The sequence below is a fragment of the Protopterus annectens genome, chromosome 1.part0 (assembly GCF_019279795.1).
Source record: "Protopterus annectens isolate FY-2018-M chromosome 1.part0, PAN1.0, whole genome shotgun sequence".
In the NCBI taxonomy this organism is placed as follows: domain Eukaryota; kingdom Metazoa; phylum Chordata; order Ceratodontiformes; family Protopteridae; genus Protopterus; species Protopterus annectens.
Window position 1 is genome coordinate 1,333,805,138 of NC_056725.1, and position 21,039 is coordinate 1,333,826,176.

At 37.7% G+C, this 21,039-nt stretch overlaps 1 protein-coding gene across 4 annotated transcripts in view; it reads left to right on the forward strand.

The window, feature by feature from the left end:
- XRCC6 (X-ray repair cross complementing 6) overlaps positions 1 to 21,039 on the forward strand; it is a 367,025-nt gene that overhangs the window by 77,627 nt on the left and 268,359 nt on the right. For all 4 annotated transcript variants that reach the window (XM_044066525.1, XM_044066544.1, XM_044066515.1 and 1 more), the window contains one exon: positions 9,497 to 9,609. In XM_044066525.1, coding sequence (XP_043922460.1) covers positions 9,497 to 9,609 — 113 coding nt within the window. The remainder of the gene's footprint in view (positions 1 to 9,496; positions 9,610 to 21,039) is intronic.

A 21,039-nucleotide genomic window follows, 5' to 3' on the forward strand; every position in this document is an offset into this window, starting at 1 on the left:
CTTTATGGTGTTTAGGCAGTTCAGATTCTGTGTCCCAGCGCAAGCAAATTGTTTTGTTAGTTACAGCTGCTTGCTTCCCAATTTCTGACCGAGCAGATTTTAACAATTTGCTACAGAGTATTAACCCAAAAAATGTTCCCAGTTACCTCTTTCCCATCCCCAGTATTTGCTGTCTACCCAAGGAACAGTTCTTTTCAAGTCTGCTTGGGATATAAAAATACCTCTGCAAACACTTCCAAGCAAAAATCTTAAACTTTTTGGACTTGGTTGCATTCTTGGAACCCATGCACATGTCCTCTCATTGTTCCATTGTAAACTGATTTTCAGTCTCTCTCTTCCCACTCTATTCTTACTCTTTTTTTACTTACAGTTTTCAAGCAATATGCAATATTTTATATACACTACTAATTATCCCTTTTTTAACAGTAGCCTCCTAGACACTAAAAACGGAGTAAAATTCCAACAAACACGAATTCCAGTAGAAAAACAGCAACCAAGGAGCCAGTCTACCCAGTAGTTTAAGTGCTTTTCATTCAATTTAATAATCGGAACTTCTTCAGATAAAAACAAACATTCAATCTCCACTGTTTAAGCCATCCTTAACTAGTCATGTGATTAAAATGAACATATGTAATTGTTTTTCACCATGGTAAAAATCCTTAAGTTCCGGGTTAAAAACATAACTAGCAGCAAATAATACATAAAATTACGTTATTTTACGTGTTTAAGTATTGCATAAAGTCACTTATCGAAAAAGTGCATTTTTATAAATAAGTGTATGCAGTGGCTTTGCATTGTAGCGATGCTTTTTCTAGGCACACCCTCTATCTAGTTAAACTCTTTCAGTTTTAAGCAGCATAAAATGGAGCAGGTTTCATTCAAACCTGGATGTTGACAGGCATTTAGCCGAAGTTGCAATAGTAATTAAAGTTTTCCTCTAATAAGAGAACTAGGGCCACCTCTAATATCTGGAATAATCTGGTCGATGGCTCTATTGAGTGGGAAAACTTACTGTTTGTCTAGCTAGGGCATTTTCTAATTTGCCCTTGTTTATGCTGTATATATGCTCATACACACTCCTTTAATTTGTGATCAGTTTTCCCGACGTAATATGCTGTACAGGATTGACATCGAGCTAAATAAACTATCATTTTAGAGTTACAGTAAGTTTCTTCCCTGTACAGTATGTTGTGTTTCTAATATTAAACATTTGACCCATATCCATATGGTTACAAAAACTGCACATCCCACATTTATACATTCCTGGGTTTCTTACTGTGCTGGGGGTACTGTTCTACTGTTCTCTAAAAAAAAAAAAAAGTTTTTCATATTCTGTCCTTTTCTAAAAATAACTAAAGGAAATTCTCCTATTTTATTAATGATGTTGCGATCACCCATTAGGAAATTCCAGTTTTTACAAATTAACTTTTTTACTTCTAGTGCATCTATACTGTAATGTGTGATGAAACTTAATATGAATCTACCATTGTTGTTCATGCTAGTGTGACTTACATCACACAATTCATCGCTGTCTTGGTTTCTCAGAACCTCAAAACTTCTTTGTGTACTCTCTATTGAGAATTGGTTTATAAAACCCGCTATTTCTTTTAACTTGCACTTCAATAACCAACTGTTTGGATTAGTGAATATGGGTAACCCCTGCTCAAGAACATCCCTCTTAAAGTTTCACATTCTTCTATAAATTCGTCCTCTATTGTTACAATTCTTGCTGCTCTAACAAGTTGGCCCTTTATGACGGACCTTTTCTGAGTGTATGGGTGTGAGCTGATGTAATGCAAGAATGTGTTAGAGTACATGTTCTTCCTGAGTATCTTGGCTGTATATTTAGACTGGACTCTATCTTTCCTTAATTCTATATCCTTCCTTAATTCTATATCCAAGTATGCTATACTTTCTGATGGTAGTTACTAGTAAAATGTAAAAAACAAGTATTATAAAAGTACTGAACTAATTGTAAGGCCACTCATCTTTTAAGATGTTAAAGATGTCCAGGAAATGTGTATAAAAATAAATTTGTTCTCTGTCACTGTTTGTGATGAATTCCAACTCCCAATGGGCCATAACCAAATTAGCAAAGCTCGCCCCACATGGCAAGCCCATTGCTACCCCACATTTTTGTAAGTAAATCTCGTTGTCAAAGGTGATTAAAATTATTTGTAAGGATAATATCAAGTAGTTCTTCTATGAGACTAATCTCTGTTTGTGGAGCACCCCTTAGTCTCAACATATGCGAGACGCATTCAATCCCTTCTAAGTGAGGGATGGAAGTGTATTGATCCTTGACTTCCACTGTCAGGAAATTGTACACTCCATTAAATTCTAATGCGTTAATCCCTGCCAAAAATTACCATGAGTCTCGACAGATTTGGGGCTCTTGGCTGATGTATTTCTTCAGTATGGTATTTATAACTTTGGCACTTTGAATACGTAATTAAGTGCTTTGCATCAGCTAATGCCCTCATGGGTGGGTTGGTTACACTCTTGTGGATTTTGGGAATACTGACTAAAATAAGTATTCTGGGGGATAGTTTAGATAAAAAGTTTAAACATTAACATCTATGTCGTTAATGTATGATTTAATATGTCCATACCCCACATTGAGTTCATTAATACTCACTTTGTCATAGGTGTCACTCTCCCAACAACTGCTTCATTTTCTGTGTGTGCTCGTCTAAATCCATCAAGACCAGCCCCTCCCCTTTGTCCAGTTTCATCAGTCACTGGTAGTCTATGTATTTCGTTCGATGCTTCCCATTCAGATCTACTCATGTTACTGTGCTTATTTCTCAACTTTCTATTAGTCTCATTCATTAAAGACCTAATATCCAATTCACAAATACAGTCAAACAGTGCAATAGTAGGGTGTATGGGTGGATTGTATGTGCTTGAAATCCTAAAATTTGTAACATAGTTTTTTAGTTACCTAGAAAAAGACAAATTCAGTTTCCAGATGTAAAATTTAAAGTCCAGCAAAGTCTTAGCTAAATCAGACGAACATGTAGGAACAAAAGTCAAACCCTTAGTCAACAGTTCCACAAGGTCCGGTTCGATACTATACTATGAGTAGTTGTGTACTTTAATAATAACCACTAACCAACAAAGACTATGACTTTAAACAGTTATCTCTTTTCAACCGTTCGTCACAAGAAAAGGAAATTACCTTTTCAGTTTGTTTGCTCCACTGGTATTGTACGTGTGTTGCTGATTCTGACAAACTGGGTTGTGATTCAATGCCCTGGGACTGTGAAAATTGTCCATTTGGTTGTTGTGGCTGACAGTTTGAATTATTTAAATAATTATTTGTGTTTTGTTCATTTACTTTTGTTGCTTTTAGCTTATCCACGTGTTGAGTAATACTGTCAAAAATTCTATTATCATACTGATAACATGCAAAAATTGGGTCTGTCTTAATGATGTTATTCAGATCTGTTACTTCTCTCACTAAACACCAATAAAACAACTGGAGTACCACAAAAAACCGAACAAGTGCTGTAGAATCTTTTAATAAACCAACTCCACAGACCATACATAAATGCAGTTGCACAAGACAATATACCAGTTTTCCAATCCACTTGGACTTCATCAGACAATGTACTACCATTTAATTACTCTATATATATTAAATGACCAACCCTCCAACCAATGTAAATCCCCCAAAGACATTCTCTCACTAAGTTGTTGACCATAATTTGACTTTTGTTCGTACATGTTCGTCTGATTTAGCTAGCTTTACTATGGCAACTTCAGCTAAACGCCTGTCAACATCCAGGTTTGAATGAAACCTAATCCATTTTATGCTGCTGAAAATTGAAGAGTTTAACTAGATAGAGGGTGTGCCTAGAAAAGCATTGCTACAATGCAAAGCGACTGCATACACTTTAAATTATTTATAATATACAAAGTGACTTATGTATGTAATAGTTAAACACGTAAAAGAATGTAATAATTTTATGTTAATTTTATGTATTTGCTGCTAATTATGTTTTAACCTGGAACTTTAAGGGTTATTTTTACCATGGTGGAAAACAATTACATATGTTAATTTTAATCACATGACTAGTTAAGGATGGTTTAAAACAGTGGAGATTGGTTGTTTTATGTGAAGAAGTTCTGATTATTAGTCGAACGAAAAGTGCTTTATGTGTATATAATAAACTATTGGGTAGAATGCCTCCTTGGTTGCTGTTTTTCTACTGGACTAGAAACTCTACCAGAACAGATCTTTGATTTGGGACTCCCATGTCTTTCTCATTGCCTATACTCTTATATCAGTCCCCAGTATGGAAGGCAGTCTCTGACTTGCAGTTAAAATTTCTTGGCTTCATCCTGCTTTCTTACTTTTCCCTCTGTAGCTATTTGCTCCCAATACATTGGTTCTTTTGTCAGTTTTCTCTAGTCAATCCCAGCATCTTTGTTGCCTGATTTCTATACTCCTACTTGCAGTCATCTCTATGGGCAAAATCTGTCTCGGTTCCTGTGTTGGCTTAGTTCTTAAAAATACTTTTTGCAGCTTTATGAATATAATGTTCTGTATCTTAAATGTTTTATTCTTCTTAAGGCTCTACATCAAGGTTCACAACCTTTTTGTGGGAAGGGCCACTACACAAATTCTTAATGCATCTGTGGGCCACCTCAAAATATAGTAAGTTGTTACGAGTTAAAAATAGGTACAGGTGACTGGCATTTTTACTTGACAACAGTCGTGAACTTTGACTTATTACAAACTCTTGCAGAAAGTTACTACTGTTTACAGACTACAAGTTATAAACAACAACGAATAGTTACTTCCGCACCTAAAATTAGAGGTGTGCACAACTGCAGTCAATTAGGTAAGTAAGCACGTGCTGGAATGTTTGCGTGACTGGAGTAAGGCATAGCATTTTTTTCACTTTTTTTAAAAAAATTTTGGTTACTCTCTGGGGGCTGGATGGTGTTGCATTCAGGGCCGGATTTAGACTGGGGCCGGACGTTGTGCACCACTGATCTACATCCAGAATCCCACTTTCTCCTTATTTCTTGCAACCCACTCCACCCCATTGCTGCTGTTTTGTCATTATCATCCCTTTCCACTTTGAATTATAACTTGCTTGTATTATGTACAGGAGTTTTAACTGCACAGCTGTAAAGTATCCCTTCAAACCAGTTAATCCTAAACTCAAAAGTTTTGATCAAAGATTAGGAGACTGAGAAATTAATATTTAGTTTGTGTATTTATTAAATTTATTGACTGGAAATACCCAATTGGAGAGATCCAGTTTTCAGTGGAGTCCAAGGGAGGAAAGTTCCAAGATATCACAGACGTACAGATGATTTCAAATCAAATAATAGTAGCTAAGTACATTGCACATTATTAGAATTGATGCACACACAAGTAATGATAACTTGATAGAAATGATAGAGCATTTCTATCAAGTTATCAATAGTGGTAAATTAAGAAGTTTTAACTTGGTTAAATTGACTGTATGAGTAGATTAATATATGGTACAACATTATTCAGTCTAAAATTATTCTGATTCTAAATTAGTTTGTCACAATGATTTTAATAGGATTAAGAGTTATGAAAGACGAGACTAAACTGTCTTAATGTGTAAGTTACTGATTTATTCTAAAGTATGGCAGTAATAAACTTCCTGTAAAATAAGAAAAAGACTTCACATTCACAATGGAAGATTGATTAATTGATTTATTTAGCATTTGTTGACTGGGAAAGTCTGACTAGGACAGAGCCTGTATTCAGTGGAGGCCCAGGGAGAAATGCTCCAGACGCATGTCTTTGGAATGTGGGAGGAAACCGGAGCACCCTGAGGAAACCCACTCAAACGCAGGGTGGACATGCAGACTCCGCACAGAAGGTACCCCAGCTGAGAATCAAACTGGAGAACCTCTTGCTTTGAGGCGACAATGCTAATCACTGCACCGCCCAAATATGTAAGCAACGAGGGTGTTGCAGGATCATTTAATAGTACCTGTGTTTTTGATCAGTGTTCTTTACATAGTTAGAGCCAAACAGCTCAAGAGTTTGCAACCAATAAAATCAAGACTGTAAACTGTCTTCAAATCATTTATCTAATAAGGTTTTAAAAGTAGCCAGATTATTTTTTTCTTAAATGATCTGGAAATACATTCCACAAAAAAACTGCTCTCTGTTATGAACTGAGTTCCTTGATGATTCTTAATGCAGGTAAGGAAACAAGATTAAGATTATTTCTGATTTACAAACTCAGCCTCAAGTGTTGCAGCCAACAACTCGTTTTATAAATATTTGTTTCATAATTGTATCGCCCCTTGGCAGCCTCTAACCTGTGACGTAAAGTGTTAACTCTCTTAAGTCTTTCAAAATGTCTGATCTTGTTAATTTTCCTAGTAAATAACCTCTGAACTCTGTGGCCAATTATGAATACAGAAGGGAACACAGTACTCCCATAAGGGGTCTGATTACAGCCTTGTATATTAGAACCAGACAGATGCCTTCCTAATTGTGATGTATCTTTACCATCTTAGAGTACTCAGAAAAGCTATTAAAATCCAAGTCACTGTCTACTAATAGCCCCATATTTTTCCAGCTATTGGATATTAGAGTATGACCATCCAACCCATAAGTGTATCCCCATGTCGTCTTCCAGAATGCAGGGAACCTTGATTTAATGCAGAAAGAAAGTCATACCATTGAAAGATGACCACCTGTGTGCTGATCATCCAAATATTCAGTGTTCACAAAATACATTACTGTTCCAGTAACTCCATAGCAATTGAGTGTTTTGTCTCATACAAGTCCAACTTCATTAACCTAGTAAGTAGACCTTGAGAGGGTTGGCCTACCAGAGTTCATGCTTACGTATGCAACCAGGAAAGGTGACCAGTCTAGTGCACTTTCTAGACATTCACAACAGTGTAAGGAGTTTAGAAAGTTCAGTTTTTTTGTAGTAAATTTTGTTTCCGAGCAAATCAGAGGGGATAATAGACCTATGGAATTGGGTAGTTGTGACTATAAATGGCAAATACTATTGACTGCATATATAGGTAAGGGTTTAAACACATTGTTTTTAAATGTGTTTTGAAGAAAAAATGGAAAAGGTATGTTTTTAACATGTAAGAAGTTGCACGATCAATGAGGGTTTTAAGTTTGAAATTTAGCCATTTCATTGTATGTGCTGCAGTATGATGAAGTCCCATGTGTATGAGAGGTGTAACTGGGTCAACCAATGCCCAGTGCCAGTACCATGAACCAGCACCCCACCCTGTCAGCTCTTTAAAAAAAAAAAAAAAAAAAAAAAAGGGAAAGCACTTTACTGTATTAAGCTGAGTCGGATACAATTTCCCCAGTTCTTCCATTGCACAGCAACAAAAAGAAAAAAACCTTCACTGTAATAAGCCGATCACTAGCGACTGGCTTATTACATTGAAGGGTTTGCTGTTCCTCTGAAGAGCAAAAAAAAAAAAAAAAAATGTACGTTCTTTCTGCTGGCATACCAACCAGGTGTCCAGATGCACGACAGGCCCCCGTCTGCCCTTCTTCCCCTGCCATTCAGGTCCCATTTCTGTGCCTGCTCCAAAACAAATAAAATTCTTCTTTTAATTGTAGCAAACTGCTACAGTTTAGACCGTACACAGAGTGCTACAATGCTCAGGTTTGACCAAAAGCTGGTAGTGCATTAAAGAGAGGTCAGGTTTGGCTGTTTTGTGCCCCTCTCACCCCAACCTTTTTATGCTACTGCATGAAAGCACTTACTGTTTCTCTTTCATAGTTGTTCATCTTTTAATTATTGTGTAATAAATTATTATAATTATAAATTAAATTGCATTGTCTTTTGTGGATCCAGTCTTTTCCTCCACTGAGAATTTCATGGTGTTTTGAGGAGCTTGAAAGTAACCATCCTGGAACTTTGCTGTTAAAGATCATATGTCGTAGCAGAGTAGAATCCTTCTGAATGATAAGGCTGGCATTGTGCATTTCTAGTGAACAGGTAGCATAAATGTGTCAAGTGCTGACTGACACAGAAGGATAAAGCTCTGATTCTAATTCAAGTTGCCTAGAACTGATCAGCAGTCTTCACAGTGGAAAAGCAGCAAAGCAGCAGGGAGTGGTGGAAGTGAGTGACCAATTTGCCCATTGTGGAGAGGATAGTGGAGCTCTGGTTAGTTGAATTGCTGATGCCTGCTGGAAAATGAGGTTACAGCATGCAACTCGTGGCCTAAGAATATTCACATGCATCTCATTTGCATGCTTTTGTCTTCACCATATGTTTGATTTGCTTTTTTTAAAGCAAATAACAAACCTCTTTATTAAATTATCACGTATGACATAGTTAATCATACATTTATATAAATGAAAACAAACCATATTGACATAATTTTAGTTGCAAACATACGTCAGAAACCACATTGACATCATTTTGTTTGCAAACATTATACAGCACTTATAATTTATCCAGTCATTGCAATTCAAACATTACATATCTCATTCAAATCCTGCCTTCTTTTAAACCTAGTTCCTCTTCTGTATGTATTGTTCCCACAGTTACATTTATGTAATTTGCTTCTGTCCTTTTCTAAAGATCTCAACTCCAGTTTTATCTGTGTTACTGTATTCACTGCTTTTAGTAAAGTTGATTTACACTTTGATTTCCATTTTCTAGTAATTGTTTTTTTGGCAGCCACCATAATTAGACTCAACAAGGCCTTGCAATTTCTAGGCAATTCCAATTCTGTATCATAGCTCAAAATTTTTCCTTAGTTACACCAATTTGCTTACCCCAGTATCTCTGAAAAGGTACTTGGCAGGGGGAATCTTTAAAGTATAACAACTCTTTACACTCCCCGAAAATGTTCCCAGATACCTCTTCTTTCCCATCACAGCATTTGCGTGTGAGAAAAAAATTCTTTGGAGTCTACTTGGGGTATAAAAATACCTATGTAAACACTTCCCAGCAAAAATCCTAAATCTTCTAGACTCTGTTGCATATTTGGGACACATACATATATCCCCCTGTTGTTTCTTTGTGAATTGCTTATCTAGTCTCTCTTTCCAATCCTTTCTAACGTCCTCTGATTTGATTCTTATAGCTGTCCTGCATTATTTTGTATGCTGTACTAATTGTTTTTTTAATAGATTCTGTTCTAGATTCTACTAATACTCCTACAAGTACTGGTCTTTCACTTAGGATCCTCCTATTCCTTTCTCTTTGCCTATACTCTTATCAACTATATATTTGATTTGAGCATAAGATATAACAAGCCATCATTTTAGTAGGTTTGCACATCAGTTCTTCCTCATGGGTGCCCCCACATTAGATCTGAAAAGAAATTGTGTGGTAATTACCTATCTCACCGCAAGGCCTCACTTAAAAGGGAGATAATGAATTTGCAAAATTGTGCTGTGGGGCATATTGTCAGCAGGAGGGGAGGACAGAAAAAACATGTATATTGTCATTTTAGGAAAAAGATGACTACTAACCCTTATGTCTGCCTTTCTTAGGTGAATTTAAATATGCTGGACGGGATAGTATAATTTTCCTGATTGATGCTTCAAAAGCCATGTTTGAATCCACTGATGAGGAAGAACTTAGCCCATTTGACATGACAATAGCGGTAAGAATATTTTCTACTTAATTTTATTCACTTCAAGTTCCATTATTATTTTTTTCTGTGTACACTGATTCCTACTGTGACTTGAAGCAGCACTTGATTTTTGATGTGTACCATTTTGAATGTTATCCTTTTAAACTGCGGTGGTGGTGCTGCAGTAGCATTGTCGCCTTGCAGTAAGACGTTGTCCTGTTTGATTCTCAGCTAGAGTGTCTTCTGTGTGGAGACGTGCGTGAATGGGCGTACCTTCGTTGAAGGTTGTGCGTCAGAGCCGGCAACTCTGTACGTAAAAATCTACTGCCAGTCATTAGCAGACCGGAGTTCCGCTGTGACGACCCCTAACCAGGAAAAGCCAAAAGAGACAACATCCTTTTATTATTGCTGTCTTAACCATACATTTTTAATAAGGTGTTTACTTTCATGCTCATTTTGCAGGAAAGGAAGCACAAAATGTATTCTTGATGCTGTTTCTTTCATCAGTTTTATTACTACAGATTCACTGAGTCTGTAAGCAGTAGCAAGACGCTGTTGTTAACTTTTGCTTGCAGTTTGCTTCATTTGTTAGGAAGATGATTTTCCCCATCAGTACTTGCTAATTATTTTAGGAAGCTGGTGTGTGAGGAGTGTGTTAACATTTCAGTGCCCCAACCCTGTACTACGTGCATTAAGTATTTCATATAATTTATATGGCAAAACAGCAGATTTTTAACCATCTAAAAAATGCTTTACCTACTGCCTGTCTGTTGGGTGAGCTGCCCGTAGTCGTAGTTAATATTCAGTCTCTCATCATGACTGGAGTTTCCTAGTTGCTCTTAAGTCATGGAATTCTTTTCATGTCTTTGACAGTTTTCAGGGGGCTATTTTTGTCTGCCACTTTCTTAAAGAATAGATCCATTAACTCTCAGCCTCCGTCAGTTGTGTTCATATTGTGACCTTTCTGCACCTTGATTTATCTAAGAAATAGTAATGTATTTTATTTGCCTTTGATATTCCTGAACATTTCTATTTTCCTGTTCTGTTTTTCTCTAGTAGTATGTACTAAGCTCCTGTAGTAAGCCTTTGTGTGGCTTATGTACAGCTTATACTATTTTAAATACTTTCTATGAACCTATGAACTATGTACAGCTTGTACTATTTTAAATACTTTCTTCTGAAATGCTTCTTTTTCAAGGTCTAGCAGAGATAATCGCCCAAAAGGAAATCCCCTGCACGGAAGTGATTGCACAGCGCAAAAACACATGGTCAACAAAAAGCAGAAGCAGCAACTGTGAGCTGTATAAACTAATTTAATTGGTTAAAAATAAAAAACCACAAGGATAACAGACCGGTTTCGGCTATGGTGTTAAACTAGCCTTCATCAGTGTAAATTCCCAAAACATAGAAATGATTAGTCACAAAGTTTCATTGGTTAGTTCATGAATATTCATTAGTATACAAAATCATAAATATTCATTAAGACCAGGCTGGAAAAGTCCACCTAATTTCACAATCCATTTCTTTTCTTTTTCATTTAGTTTGCTGTGCCAACCAGATTTATTAGATCTGTCGCCTATTATTTTATCAATGATGGTGAAATGAAATGTTGCTGTGGTACGTTTGAGTATGTTTATACAGGGCATTACTCATTCTTTTACATTTAACATCACTGAGGTGTTCAGAAATACGCAACTTGAGAGGTCTACATGTTTGTCCTATGTAAAATGCATGACAACTGCAAGAAGCCATATAGATGATCCAATCCGTGCTGCAATTTGCAAAAAACCTGATGTCATATATAGTACTGCAATTGCTGCTGGAGAATTGTTTGGTTTTTAGCACATGTTTACAATGGCTGCAATGACCACATGGCATGCAGCCCATGAGTTTATCTCCAGAAATTAAGGTTTGGATCGCATTCTGGTTAGTAGCATCATGGTGATGTTTGCAGTGACTGAAATGAGATCCAATATTTTCCCCCGTCTAAATGAGAACAGGTCTCGGATAAATGGTGTGACAAAACATTGTCAGCTAGAAGGATGTTCCAGTGTCGTCTAATGGCATCAATGACTCTGTATTTCTACCGTATGTAGTGATAAATCGTAGATTATTATTTGTGTTCTGTGATTTATGTTTATACTTGATGTCTTCTCTGTCCAAATTTGCAGCATAATTGCTTGCTGTATGTACATAACCCATACTGTAGCCACTTTCTTGGAACCTATTTGACAAATCTTTACGGAAAACCTCAAAGGTATTTTCTTCTGAACAAATGCATCTCATCCTAATAAATTGAGACTTGGGGATGTTTTTAGTGATATGTGCTGGATGAAAGCTGGATGCGTGGAGTAAGGTGTTATATTCTGGATATTTTCTGAATACTTCTGTACGAAGGGTGTTATCCTTATTTCTTGTATAAATGTGTGTAACATCATAAATGATTTGTTCTTCTATGTATGCCATATATAGATCTGCATATATGGGGGCAAATGATGCGCCCATTGCAGTACCCCGTATTTGGAGATAACCTTGTTTTCCATAGAAGAAAACCTTTTTGGTGAGAACATGTTCAGTTAGGCATATAAGAAAAGCGTTAAAGCCAGGTTTATATAGCTCTGATTTGTATAGCCAATATTCTACTGCATCTAGCCCTGCCCAATGTGGTATGTTGGTGTATAATGCACTAATGTCTAAAGTGCATAACAACCAATAGTCTTCTATTTGCATATCATTTATGATGCCTAAAAATTCTGTGGTGTCCTGAATTCTGGATCTTACCCATCTCGATAATGGTTTGATGTGTTTAGTTAGGAATTCAGATAATGGTTCGGTTAAGGAGCCATTACCTGCCACAGTCGGATGGCCTGGGGAATGCAGAGGATCTTTGTGAATTTTCGGCAGAAAATAGATGTATTGGCTGTTGGGATCAGATATAGTAAGATGATTTTTGGTGTTTTGTGTAATGATGCCATTTTCTACTGCTGAATCCAAAAACGTATCTATTTGTTTAAATATAGATGTTGGATCAAGAGGCATTTTGGTATAATATCTGGCATCTTCCAGCTGTCTCTGAGCCTCAGCATCATATTGGGTCCAATTCATGACTACCACAGCACCACCTTTGTCCACAGAGATGATAACCAAATTTTTATTGGTAAGTTCCTGTAAGGTTGACATATCTGTCTTTGAGAGATTGTTAGATTTGGGGTGAGTCATACCCGAAGTAAAGTGTAGATCTTTGAGAACACTATTTTGGAAAAGACTCGCACAAGGATGCATAGGTGGGACAAAGGTGGATTTGTGGTATTTAAAATTGTCAACGGTAACATCATCATATTTTTTGTCATGAAAATACAGTTTTAAATTAAGCAATGTGCAAAATGCTGTCACATCTTGTGCAAATGTGTCTTCAGGAACAAAAAAACCCGGTATAAAAGAAACTGCTTTTATTTAGCAAAGCAGTTTGTGAGTCAGATAATGTTACATCAGAAATGTTTAATACATTTGTTTTAGCACACTTGTTTGTTTGTCAACAGTTCCAGTAAACCCTCCAAACTTCTTATTTTTTCGATGTTTCCTGCCTCCCCTCTTGTAAGGCCTAAAGCGGCCACACTATTATTACATTTGGGGATGGGGGAATCTGAGGTTTGCTGAGTGTCCAAATCCGTACCAGAAGAAGAATCCCCCCTGATGAATCAGTATATGTGTTGCATTTTCTAAGAATGGACTTGGGACGTTTGCGTTTGGGGGTGGTATTAGTTTTGTGATAACCACCTACAAATCTAACATGTCTAGTATGTGGAAAGGGCTGACCTTTGTCATAATCTGTTTGGTCCCTTTGAAATTTTTTGAGTTTCTTATCCTTGAGTTGTTGTTCAAAGGTAAGTAAATCTGAGCTAAGTTTGGACAATTGAGTGGAAAAAAATGTGTGGTCCTTGTATTGATTACTGTCTAATTTTCTAACATTAAGGATTTCCCCATCAATAATGCGCTCATAATATCTGGATAATGTTTCCACAAATTTCATGAAGCAATTTTGTTGTATTGTTAACCATTCACTGGTTAGTTAATCTAATTCAGTTACTTATGGCTGAATTTTAACTCTAAGCCCTCTGGGAAGTTATCCCTTTAGCTGTGTACGCTTTGAGTAATTTAAGATGCCATACATTGGACCTGAACGTTGTTATGTTTCTGTTCAGTTGTTGAAACAACTTATCACAGTGGGTTTCAAGTTGCGTATTTCTGAACACCTCAGTGATGTTAAATGTAAAAGAATGAGTAACACCATGTATAAACATACTCTTAAACATACCACAGCAAAATTTCATTTCACCATCATTGATAAAATAATAGGCGACAGATCTAATCTGGTTGGCACAGCAAACTAAATGTAAAAGAAATGGATTGTGAAATTAGGTGGACTCTTCCAGCCTAGTCTTAATGAATATTTATGATTTTGTATACTAATGAACATTCATGAGCTCACCAATGAAACTTTGTGACTAATTATTTCTATGTGTATAAAAGAACCTTGAGATATTTTGGGAATTTACACTGATGAAGGCTAGGTTAACACCATAGCCGAAACCGGTCTGTTATCCTTGTGTTTTTTTATTTTTTAACTAATTAAATTAGTTTATACAGCTCAGTTGCTGGCTTCTGCTTTTTGTCTAGCAGAGATAATGTCTTCAAAACTGGATAAACCTTTTAAGCCCAGTACGTACCTATACAAGTGGATTTATGCCAGCCTTCCTTCCTTCCTTCTGGCAGGGTTTCTGTATATGTCATTATGGAGGCTAACTAGAATTGGCAGAAGTGATTTTTCCAGAATTGCAGCGATGTGGTTAAAGAAGCAGACTGAGTTGTTTGTTGCTTTGTAACTACTTGCCTTTTTTCCTAATGCTAATTCATTGCAAGTTACTGCTGCTTTATTTGGAGAGAGGTAGATTAGGTTAGATTGTTAGTTTTCTTAATTACATTTGTAATTGAGGCAGGTACCCTTTACACCCCCTTGCACCTGTCAAATTTTAAAAGTGGAGAGTGGGAATTAACAATGGAGTAACAGTCCTTGACAAACAGAGCTCATTGTGTTTCGCACCTGTTATAATGATGTGACAGTACAGCCGACTCATCATTTTGACAGGTGTAGTGAAACACTACAAGGATCTAATTTTTCCCATTTATAGCGCATTTTTTTGATTAATGGTTCCATTTCTGATATACCAAAATGTGTTTTTCTATTTTGTTCTGTGGATTTATCCCAGGTTTATTTACATCAGTTGTTTTTATCTGGTGACAACTGTTGTGAGCTTTTGACAAAAGAAGGAACTTATTTATTTTTATGTATTTGCAGTTTGTTTGCCAGGATGGTCCATTGGGACATGAGGAGCCTGTTTTCAATGGAGTCCTGGGGAGAAGACCTCCAGAGTAATACAAAAAAATACTAAATACAAATACAGTGATAGAGGTTACAAGACTACAAATTTAGAAAATTACAAAATATGAAAGAATTTAGAAAGTACATAGTAATAAGTTGCAGTGTAGTGGCATTAGAAGGAGCAATTAGTACAATGCAAGTTAAATTTCATTATAAGCAAATACATTTCTTGTACAATCTGATAGTTCCTACTGCTATTGCTAGGAGATATAGAAACTATAGGAGTTTATTTACAGATATAATAACTTGTGGGGAGTGAGAAAGGTAAGGGAAGCTATGTAGGATGAGAACAAGAGCATTCCCACTGTGAAGTTAGGTATGAGTGAAGTAAGGTTTTGCAGGCAGAAAGACTTAGTGGTACGGATGAAAGGTGGGAGAGCATTCCAATGGCATGCTAGAGAGAGGGATAGAAGATGTTTTCCTGGTGGGCGGGCAGGTTTGTGCAATTCTATTAGGTTTTAGAAGTTAGATCTTCGACATCTATTAGGTCGATGCATTTGGAAGGTAGAGACCAGGGAGGAGCAGAGAGAGCGGCTAAAAATAATTTTGTGCGCTTGGATAAGTTGATTATAGGGGAGATAATTGGGTAGCTCAAGCCAGTTCAGTTGATGTAGGGAAATACAGTGATGGGTAGAGGATCTCTGGCCACTTGCAAATTTTGAAATTTTGTAGTAGCAGGAGGAGAGTTTTGACTTGAGGGAAGATTGTAGAGTAGTAAGGATAGAGGCACCATAAAGGAGGGAAGGGATAAGGTAAATAGTAGCGAGAGCAAGCCTGGTGGAAGGAGAGATGTAGCGGTTGTGGCGATAAAGTAAGCCAAGTTTCTTGTGTGTGTTTTGATATTTACTTGTATATGGCTATCAAACTTTAGCCGATCATCAAGGAGGACTCCTTATAGTTTTGCAGTGGGGACTATTTCGAGAGGTGTATTATTTTGGCTAGTGACTGAGAATAAACTTTTATCAAGGGTGATGGCTTTAGAAGGGGTAAATACCATTAGCTTAGTCTTTGTTGTATTGAGTGCCAGATGGTTGTCTAGCATCCATTGTTCAGTAGAAGAGAAGGCGTCCTGGGTTAATTTTGCTAGTGAAGACGTAGAGGTAGCAGAGCAGATTATTGTCAAGTCATCGGCATATTGGATGAGGTTAGTGTTTGGGATGGCATGGTGAAAGTCATTTATGAAGATACTGAAAAGAAGGGGACCTAGAATTGAACCTTGGGACACACCTGTGGGAGTATTTAGGGAGAAATAGCTTTTTTCCACTGCTTGTTGCCTGTTTGATAAGTAACTGGTGAACCAGTTGATAGGAGTGGGATAGCTTTAGTTTAGAGAAGGTTGTGTGAAATGGTGTTTAAGGTCTTTGAAAGGTCTAAAAGGAGGGTGGACACAATATGACCGGTGTCGCAGGCCTTAATTTCTAGGAAGGAAAGGAGGGTGTGGTGGTGGTTCTTTGGCCAGGCTGGAATCCATGTTGTGTGGGAGTGAGAAGGTTATTACTTAAGAGGTAGGGTAGAAGTTGTAGGTGGATGCATTTTTCAAGAAGTTTAGAAATAGGGGATAAGATAGCGATTGGTCGGAAGTTAAGGATGTCATTGTTTCTTCCATTATGGAGTGGTATAATAAAGGCTTTTTTTTCCAGAGCTGGGGACATGGCACTCTGAGATTGATTGATTTATTAATATGCAGATAGGGTAGGTTAACAGCTTCTGCTGCTATTTGTAGGAAGTAGGAGGGCATCTCGTCTGGGGCATTAGAACATGGTTTCATTTTTAGAAGTAGTTTTTTTTATGATGGGGATAGGGTTCATGGAGAAGGGAGGAGGTTAGGAGATGGGAGTTGGTAGAAGAGAAAGGGATGTGTGTAGGTGTGTGTGTGGGGAAGTAGAATTATTAGTGAAGGATGATGTCAGTTTAGCTTTGGAATCCATGAAGAATGAGTTGAATTGGGAAGCAAATTCTAAGTTAGAGGCATTTGGGTCTGAGCAGGGGTTCTCTTTTTTTTATCTGGGTTAAGGAGAGAGGAAATTCCATCCCAGAATTTTTTTGGGTTAGTATTATGGTTTGTTTGGAGTATGGAAAAATAGGCTTTGCGATCTGAGGTAATGTTTTTTTTGCTTTGTTAGGAAGCGTTTTATATTAGTTCAGGGCGATGCTAGTTTTAGTTTTATGGTAGTGTTTCCAGGCTTTATCCTGGAGCCGCATGAAGAGTAAGGTATTCTTAGTTAGCCATGACATGGGGTTGCTTTTTGTGTGTTTTGTCCTCCATGGGGCAAAAGAGGCAAGCAAGTTTAAGAAAGTTGTATTAAAGTAGATAACGGCACTTAGTCCGGCACTTGGTGCAGAGGATTAAGGTTGATAGCTGGTACAGGGTTTGATTCCCTCAGCCTTCATTTGAACAAGCCACTTAACAAAGTAGTGCTTCTGGACAGTTGGGAATTTAGGCTAGGCTGTTGTTTAATGGTCTCCTGGACTGCATGCCTAGTAACGTAACTACCTATGAACCTAAGGAGTTTTTCCGGATAAAAAACATGGAACTGGGAAGTCATGAAACATTAGGAACTTTTAATATGAAAAATGTTCAGGATGACTGTCTTATTAGTCCCACCCACCCCCACCACCCCCTGACTGAAGCTGTCCTTCAAGATGACGCCTTGAAACTAAAGTTAAAACTATATGACATGGTCTGGAAATGGAATGGACAGAAGAGACTCTGGGACCGTGGGTTCTGTAAGTGTCTTTCTGCAGGAAGGTCTTGGCCAACTTTAGAGAGTAAAAACTAGATCAGTGGCCAACCTCCACAGTAGCTGAGGATGATAGTGATGTGGAGGCTAAAGGTTTGGGAACTATGGTGGACAGTTATCGGGAGAAAGAGAGATGATTATGGGAAGGAGGAACAGACTTCTGGATGGAAAGCGGTCAAGTAAGGGAAAGTAAGCGGTCAAGTAAGGGAAAGTTGAAGCTGTTTAGTGAAGAAAGTTTTATAGGGGTGCAAATGTTGGGACCATGGATTTTAAGGATAATTTGGCATGTCTTCCTAGGACTGGAAGTTAGCTTCGAGCCAAGCTGTGGAAGTTTAGCAAAATGAGAATAATTGTCATAAGAATTTGAAGGAAAATCGCAATGAAGCTTAGAACCGTTTTTTAATGAGAAGGAAGTGTTTGGCACGCTTGTAAGAGGACTACTGATTTCTTAAATTTTTACTGACTGATTTGAAATGCATTAGGGCTACGAGTTATAGACAGCACATGGGACTGAGGGGCATTTCTTAAGTAAGGGGAGTTGTCGTCTGGGTTTTATGTTTTGTTTTAATAGGTGTTGAGGGAAGCCCGTAAGCTCAGAGTAGTGAGTTCTGAAATTGGTATAAATGCTGATATAGACCCCAAAAAAAAAACAGCAGCTTTGGAATTGATAGAGGTTTAATGATTTAATTAACCAGACGGGGAGTTTGTTTTAGAAGGATAGCAGTGTTTTCTTGTTTAGCAGAAAATTCTTAATTTTTGGTCATGACATCTGCAATTTTCCTGATAGCAGTGGAAGTGCTATGTTGATAGTCCTTAAAGATGTACTCAAGACTTTGTGTAATATTCCCCAGAAGCTATAGTAACACATACTTGAGGTTATATTGAACAATTCATTTATTCATTCTTTGTCTGATTAGTTTACCTTAGTTCATTGCTTATCTAATCATAAATTTTCTGCTGGCCAGGTTTTGGTAACTGATTGTGTTTGGCAAGGAAGAGCTTTATGGTGTGGTGGTGGTTGGTGTGAATATTAAAACGTAAAGAGGTATGTAGAAAGCTTGGAACTTTTGATTAAGAAGAGGAAGGCAGTTTAGAGACTTGTTTTATTATTATTGGTAACTGCCTGCATTCAAATGATGGTGGCTGGAGGCTGTTAGATTGAAATTAAAGCTTTAAAGTGAAAGGAAAACACCATGTGACAGGAGGGGCAGAGGTTTCAGTAGCTCCTTGATGGATTGTTTGATGTGCACAAAGCTGAGTGGTGGCTACTTGGGGGAGTACCACAGGCATTTGCTCCAGGTTAAGGTGTGTGTGTGTGTGTGTGTGTGTGTGTGTGTGTGTGATGTACATACATACACAATGGATATAAAAAGTATTCACACCCCCTGTTAGAATGCCAGGTTTTTGTGATATATAAAAATGAGACCACAATAAATTATTTCAAAACTTTTCCCACCTTTAATGTGACCTATAACCTGTACAATTCAATTGAAAAACAAATCTGTTAGGGGAAAAAACATAAAAAAATAAACATACAATAAGCTGGTTTCATAAGTGTGCACACTTAAACTAATACTTTGTTGAAGCACCTTTTGCTTTAATTACAGCAATTCAGTCTTCTTGGGTACACACCTGCCATCAATTAAAGAGACTCTGATTAACCCCAAATGAAGTTCAGCTGTCCTAGTAGGATTTTCCTGACATTTACTCAGTTGCCTGCTACAGCAGAATTCATGGTTCGCAGAGAGATTACAAAGCATCGAAGAGATGTTATTATTGAAAGTTATCAGTCAGGAGAAGGGTACAAAAAATGTCCACAGCATTGGATATACCATGGAACACAGTGAAGACAGTCATCAAAAATGGAGAAAATATGGGAAATAGTGACATTGCAAAGAACTGGATGTCCCTCCAAAATTGATGAAAAGACCAGACTAAAACTGGTCAGGGAGGCTGCCAAGAGACCTACAGTAACACTGAAGGAGTAGCAGGAATTTCTGGCAAGTACTGGTTGTGTACTACATGTGACAACATTCTCTCATGTTCTCCAAATGTCTGGCCTATGCGGTAGGGTTGCAAGATGGAAGCCTTTTCTTACGCAGAAAAACAAACATCCAGGCCCGGCTAAAATTTGCAAAACGATACAGCAAGTCTCCCAAAAGCATGTGGGAAAATGTGTTCTGGTCTGATGAGACCAAGGTTGAACTTTTTGGCCACAATTCCAAAAGGTATGCTTGGCACAAGCAACAGTTAGCATCACCAAAAGAACACCATCCCCACGGTGAAGCATGTTAGTGGCAGTAGTATGCTTTAGGGTTGCTTTTCTTCAGCTGGAACTGGGGCTTTAGTCAAAGTGGAGGGAATTATGAACAGTTCCACATGCCAGTCACTTTTGGCCCAAAACCTTCAGGCGTCTGCTCGAAAGATGAAGAGGAATTTCACCTTCCAACACGACATGACCCCACGCATACATCCAAATCAACAAAAAATGTCTTCAACAGAAGAAAATTTAAAGTTTTGGAATGGCCCAGCCATAGCACAGACCTAAATCCAATACAAAATCTGTGGGATGACCTGAAGAGGGATGTGCACAAGAGATGCCCCCGCAATCTGACAGATTTGGAGCGCTTTTACAAAGAAGAGTGGGCAAATATTGCCAAGCTGATGAACTCCTACCCAAGAAGACTGAAAGTTGTAATTAAATCAAAAGGTGCTTCAACAGAGTATTAGTTGCATAAGTGTGCACACCCTTAAATTAGCTTATTGTACGTTTTTTTATTTTTTATACCCCCCCCCAACAGATTTGTTTATAGGTTCATATGTAGGTACTAGGCTATTGGCCCAAGGGCCTAAATAAGCCTAGCCAATATAATATAGGTTTACTATTGAAAGGTTGATTAGTGTTAGGTCGAGTAATGTTATGGCCGAAAAATGTTATTTTTGAAAAGCATGAAAGGGCAGGATGTCAAATGGTTTGCACGATTAAGTGCATTTGATATTTTCGACATTCCCCTCTTCCAACCACAGCAGTTAGCTCACCTCTACTACTGTGCCCCCCCACAAACCCTGCACATGAAATATACCAACTCCGAGATCGCACTACAGTGAAGAAATGGGCTACTTCCATGTTCACTGAAGTACGATCTCCCTCCACAGTCTCAGCACATCGCTTGTGAAAAAGTCGAGTGCACCATGCAACTCGACTAACCTTAGTCGACCGCTTTTAGTTGAATATCATGCCCCTTTGAAATCGTGATTTCGCACATCGGACGTTCACTT